The 6,346-nt window shown below is 48.1% G+C and overlaps 1 protein-coding gene across 1 annotated transcript in view; it reads left to right on the top strand.

Annotated features, from left to right (window-relative positions):
- Fam83a (family with sequence similarity 83 member A) overlaps positions 1-6,346 on the top strand; it is a 20,787-nt gene that overhangs the window by 1,396 nt on the left and 13,045 nt on the right. Inside the window, exon 2 of the mRNA XM_055626781.1 lies at positions 5,605-5,772. Coding sequence (XP_055482756.1) covers positions 5,605-5,772 — 168 coding nt within the window. The remainder of the gene's footprint in view (positions 1-5,604; positions 5,773-6,346) is intronic.

Below are 6,346 nucleotides of genomic sequence, written 5' to 3'. Positions count from 1 at the left end.
TGTGTGTGTGTGTGTGTGTGTGTGTGTGTGTGTGTGTGTGTGTGTGTTGAAAACACTGATATTTATGCTCACATCTGGCTATGGTCCCCGCTCATGACAGGATCCCCTCTCAGGATCAATATTGTGTGCAACCTTAACATTCTGACGAAAGCTACCAAGCCTGGGGGCCTGGAGGGCTGTGAGGGAGTAGAGTCCTGGAAAATTAAATGGATGGTGTCAATGGGTGGGGCCTCTGTGTGGCAGGGCTGCTTGGGAACTGTATTTCATGACATGATGGCATCTGCAGCTGACAAATGGGCCCAGGCAGGCTATCAGGAACCTGGGTGGCCTAGGGCTACCCTGTGACACTTCAGACAAAATACCTTGACCTCATGCTGAACTGAGACTTTTTCCCCTAAGTGTGCTGGTTCTGGTCTCTTGTGTGGCCGCTGGTGCTCTCTTGAGGGTGGCCAAGTGTACAGGGAGTCCTTGGCCATAGCACCAGCTCCAGGGCCAGTCGCCAAGGCTAGCTGTGAACCCCAGCTCCCTGTGTGAGTCTCCCTGCTTCCTTCTCCCCTCCTGGCAGGGTATCCTCCACCCTCTGGGGCCCACCCAAGCCTAAGATGTTTGTTGTGTGACACCGTATGTTATGGATTTTAGAACTCTTGAAAATCCGAAGGGTTCACCTAAAAGTGTGGGCATCCGGGTCCACTTAGTGGGTAGGAAGACGTGGATCATCTGAAACAAGTTATGGTGACCTCTGACTGAGCCGCTCTGCCACAGTTCCCTAAATCTGCCTGTTGGCCTGAGCCTTTTGAGGTGTCACTCATTTTTAGTCCCTACCAGACATATTCAGGCTGACTTTGTTATATCCTTCAGACATGTAAAGCTCATATGAGTGCATGAATGCACATGCCAAAACACACATACACAGAGAGAGAGAGAGAGAAACAGACAGACAGAGACAGAGAAAGATAGAGAAACAGACAAAGAGACAAAGACAGACAGGCAAAAAGACAAAGAGACAGAGACATAGACAGGAAGGCTCGGGGTGGCCTGTTCTCACAGAGATTGTGGCAGGGATGGATCCAGCTGCACGCTGTCACAGAAGCAGGTGATAAGAAGAGGGACTAAAATTGGACATGAGCCCCCTATCTTCTATAACTGCAGCTCCTGAGAGGAAAGGCAGACAGGCGGAAGAGCAGCCTGGCCAGTCCTCCTAAAGCATTCCCCACCCTAAGAAGGAGAATCTGTTCTCCTTACTTCCCTTCAAGCTGAATTCCTTCACTCCACCCAGCCCAAAGTGGCAAAGCAGAATTGACGTCTCTCAGTTCTTCCTTCTTTGTGGAAGGAAGTCTCTGTCAACTGCTTCCCGATATGGGAGGGGATTGGAGTAGCTGGAGTGGGGCAAAGTACCTGGGAGACAGTGACTAAGGCCAGCTGCTGAGAAGAGGTGATGCCGAGCTGACTGCCAAAGGCTGAGTAAGAATTTTCCAGACAGAGAAGGAAGGGAGAATTCAGGTAGAGAAGCCAAGTGCAAAGATCAGGACCGTCAGAGGGGGGCTTGTATCCTGGAGGTGGGGAGATGCTACCATCTATCCAGCGGGACCCGAAGGAGTTGGGAGGAGACAAGGATGGACACTCCGAGACCGACAACTGTGTGTGCCTTGTATGCTGGACATAAGAGTGAGAATAACATTTCCCAAGTTAGGTCACAAGTCTTTGAGGGTCCCTTCTCAGGGATCTTTCCAGTGGTTCTGTGGTGCTCTGTTGTTTCTAAGCACTTATTTGTGTTAAAAAAAAAAAAATTATCTTCCCCCATGCTGTAGAATCTCACACAGTTTCTGATCATCCTGTGTCTATCTCCCAAGCACTGGGCATGACCACCACACACAGTTTATGCGCTGGTAGAAATTTAACCTAGAGCTTCGTGTATGCTAGGCAATCACTCTGTCAGTGCCCCCACATTTTAGTGCCCCCCAAAGTTTATTTTCTATGTTTCCACTCACAGCGCCGTGCAGCAGATTGAGGTGGGAGATCGGAGAAACCACAGTGCCCTGTAGCGGCAGACACAGATTAGCAAAAATGGAAAGCATCAGGGCTAGGGTCTGCGTAGCATGCGTGAGGTCTTGGCTTGGTCCCCAGCGTGGCACACAAACATAAAGATTACAAGGAACGAGGTCACGCTCCTCACCACAGCTTTTGAAAATAGGTATTTCCTGAAACCTGTTATTTTGTGCTATTTATTTTATAATGGGGTCGATGGCTAATAATTTAAAACAGCAAAAAACAATTTTTCAGATTCAATTTCTCATCTTAGTAGGCATAATATACAGACCAAAGTTCTTGAGGAGCATCGATAATTGTTAATAGTGCAAGAAGATGCTCTGAGATGTGTGTGTGTGTGTGTGTGTGTGTGTGTGTGTGTGTGTGTGTGTGAAGTTTACTAGGTAAATTTAGGGCCAGTGGGGAAACTGAGGCAGAGATAAAGTAGGCTTGTATTCCTGGCAGGGAAGCAGAACAGGAATGTTTCTTTTCATTCTAGAATGTTCCTTCCTTACCCTTCTTCCCTCAGGTTGTCACTGTTGTGCACAGACAGACAGACTGACAAAAAGATAATCAGAGTCCTTGTGGGTGTGGAGCACAATGATGAGGGCCTGAGTTTCCAGGCTGGGGCGTGAGTAGCCCTGACCACATCCGGGTGGTGTGGAAAGCTGTCTGTACCCTGGCTCCTCCCTGGGAAGCTGGGAGACTGGTACTGGGGAAGTCACATGACACAAACCTGGGGCCGACAGCAGATGCTCATCGAACCTTTGCTGTTGGTACTGTTTGGTGCCTTGGAACAAAAGGGATTTATTCTCAGACAGTTCTGGAAGCCAAAAGGATGGCATGGTGGCACCTGCTGGGCCATACTCTGTCCAAACTCTAGGAAAGAACCGTCACTCCCAACTCCCAGACTCTGGAGGATCGAGGCCTCTTAATTACCCAACTCTAATCTCTGCCACTGTCTTCATCCTGCCTCTTCTCCCTGCACCTTTCTTCTGCTTTCTTTTATTTTGGCACAGGATTTGTGTAGTCCAGGCTGTCCCAGAACCTGTGATCTTCGTGTCTCAGCTGAAATTCCGCTCTTGCACCATGGACCCCCACTTCCTCTGTTACATCTTGTCATAGGAAGAGCTCACCTTGAGATTTCTCACTTCATTCCATCTGCAAAGACTTTTTCCCAAATAAGGTCTCATTCACAGGTTCCCGTGGTGAGGCTGTGACCATATATTTTGGTGTGTGTGTGAGGCAGGGCGGGGGGGGGGTGGTGGTGGTGGTGAGGAATCCACAGTTCAATCTACTGCATTCTTTAAGATGACCTCCCCACCTCCTCCACCATGAAGGGAGCTTAAGAAGAATAATTCAAGGTCACTGGCCTCAGATTAATCCAGCTGCAAGCCCATCCCCAAAGAGAAACAAATGAGATAAACCCAAAAGTCTACCCATATTTACAAGCACCCATAACCTATAGATCAAGACACCTTGTTGTTATAAACTTGTCACCTTAGTCACTTTCTCACCAACACCATCTGTGTGACATGATGCTAATGGACTACGGGCCCCATTGCTCAAGAGCCAATCCTCCATCGTCCCCTCCCTGCCTCAGATATCCACATCAGCTAAAGTGGTCAGCTCCACACAGGTCCCAGCTACATCCTTTGGCCATCCGTGAGATGAGGTGTTCTCTTTCCTTGCTACCTCCCAGTTGCTGGTGTTTCAGAAACAAACAAAGCAAGAAATATTGTCACAGGGCATATTGACACACAGGCTTGTGATCCCAGCACTTGGAGGCTCAAGTGGAGAGGCTGCAAGTCAACGCTTGCCTTGGCTGCCCCGGGAAACTCAAAGCAAAATGAAACGATGTATACATGCGCACACATGAACTTGGTGGTGGTGAGACAATGAAACAACGTTGTTAGATCTGTTGGTGGTTATGGTAGTTACTTGTCTCAATGCTGTAAGAAAATATCCGATAGAAACAAATCCCAAGGGGTCTGCAACCTCCCCCAAACTCCCCACCACCTGTGAGCTGGTGGGGGACATTCTACTGGCAAACAGCAACGTCTAATGTTGAAGAAGAAACCCCCCCCCATGCCCCTCGTGTCACGACGACTACTTTGGCTTAACTTGTCTATGACAATCACACTGGAAGGTGACAACTGCATTTATTTTGCTTTTTTTTCATTTTATTTGTTACCAACACACATTTGTTGAGGACTTACCATCAGGCAGGTTTACTTCCGACCACAAACATAACCCCTGGGTCTTTTAATTTTAACACAATCATCATAGTGAACTTTTTAAATGGCTTCCTAATGATGGAATTGTCGATATATGTATTGAGGAAGGGGAAATAAATAAATCCAAGCAAACTAAAGGACATTTGTTGACCTGCTTTGTGGAAAGGTCAGAGGTAACTTGGCACAGGCTACTTCCAACACTCACGGAGCTTCAGGTATGGCTGCAATCAGATATTCAGGTGCTACTGCTGAGGACCCATGCCCACTGCCTGGCCTTGCTTTCTCCAGTCTGTCTTCAGTTTTGTGCATGTTTTCCTCAAGGAGCAGCGCACTGGATGCCAGGATCTGTAGCTCCTCAACTACTAGCTAAGCAAGGGTACCGGCAGACAAAGACCTTTCCTTTTCTCGAGAGTTCCAACAGACGACCCAGAGCAGCTCTCATTAGAACAAGGCAGGTGCTGTGGCCATCTCTGTCTGGGCTAGTCTCTGCAGCCAGGGAGGGATGTGGTGCTGTCATTGCTCTGGCCTTGCTCTCATGCTCCGCCTGTGACCAGTGTTTGGCAGCAGCAGCTGCCGGGAGCTCTCAACTCCTCCATCCCACTGGGGCAGCTCTCTCTCTCAGATCTGGTTTAAATACAGTTCTTTCACATGGGATCTTGTTGTATATGAGGACTCTTTGGGGAGTGGGTGGGGGAAGCACTTATGGGCCAGTGAAAAGGCTCAGCAGGTAAGAAAAGCTGCTGCCAAGCTTGAGAATTTGAGTTTAGTCCCTGAGAACCACATAGTGGCAGAGAGTACCAACTCCACAAGTTATCCTCTGACCTCTACAGTCACACAATGGCACAAGCTACCTGCCCCCTCTGATCTGTGTGGTGTGTCGGGGGGGGGGGTAGGGGAAGGGAGGGAGAAGAAAAGGAAGGAGAAACACAAATAAATAAAACTTTTAAAAGATTAAGAACACTTGAAAAACAAGTAATGTTAGTGTCTTCTACCTCCAAATAGAGAATACCTGACATTTATTTTCTTTCTCTCCTCTAAGCCTGCTAAGTTACCTGTTTGTTTTTCTTTCACTTCGCTGCTTTTCCCTTAATCTTTCCCCTCAATGCTTCTTATTCCAACAAGGGCACAGAGGCAACAATTTGCCTACTCTGGTACGGTGGGGCCAAGACAGCTGCAGGACCTCTCCCTGGGCTCGTCCTCTAATCATGCCCAGTCAGATCTTCCCCTGTTCCACCCCCGCCCCTCTGGCTCTCTGAGACCCACTGTGATTTAGGAGTTTTGGCTGTGACCCGGTAGTTCTGCCCTGACCTCTCTGGTAATGGAGTCCTCTCTCCTGGCCCAGGTCCTGGCCATCCTGATGGATGTGTTCACGGATGTTGAGATCTTTTGTGACATTCTAGAGGCAGCCAACAAGCGAGGGGTATTCGTCTGTGTGCTTCTGGACCAGGGAGGTGTGAAGCTCTTCCAGGAGATGTGTGACAAAGTCCAGATCTCTGATACTCATCTCAAGGTAGGGGTTGTACCCTGTATCCATCAGATGGGACAGTGCTAGCTAATGCCTCATCTCAAAGAAGCCTTAGTTCTTGCTCAAATTTCCATATAGGCCAACCAGCCCTCTTCCAGCTTATGCTATGTGACATATGAAAGTGGACTTGATAATTCTAAAGGATATCATTAGGCTCTGACCCGGGTGAGATTTTCACCACTTTCACCTCTAATCCTTTGACCTTGATGGAATGATTGTGTAGGGCCCTCAAAGTTTCAGGGTGCTGCCAACACACAGGCTATACCTTCCTTTCCTTCTATCCGCTTTGAAAACAAAGTTGACATGCCTGACAGCACAGAGCCACTCATGTGTTTTGAGTGTTAGGTGATAGTGGTTCACGCCTTTATGGCAGCACTTGGAAAGCAGAAGCAGGCAGATCTTTGTGAGTTCATGGCCAGCCTGGTCTAAATAGTGAGTTCCAGAACAGCTAGAGCAAAAAAATGAAGAAAAAGAAGAAGAAGGAGGAGGAGGAGGAGGAGAAGAAGAAGAGAAAGAAGAAGAAGAAGAAGAAGAAGAAGAAGAAGAAGAAGAAGAAGAA

Source organism: Psammomys obesus, unplaced genomic scaffold, assembly GCF_907164565.1.
Source record: "Psammomys obesus unplaced genomic scaffold, mPsaObe1.curated_primary_1811, whole genome shotgun sequence".
Lineage (NCBI taxonomy): Eukaryota > Metazoa > Chordata > Mammalia > Rodentia > Muridae > Psammomys > Psammomys obesus.
The sequence above is the reverse complement of the archived record's forward strand: the minus strand, read 5'-3'. Positions and strand labels throughout refer to the sequence as shown.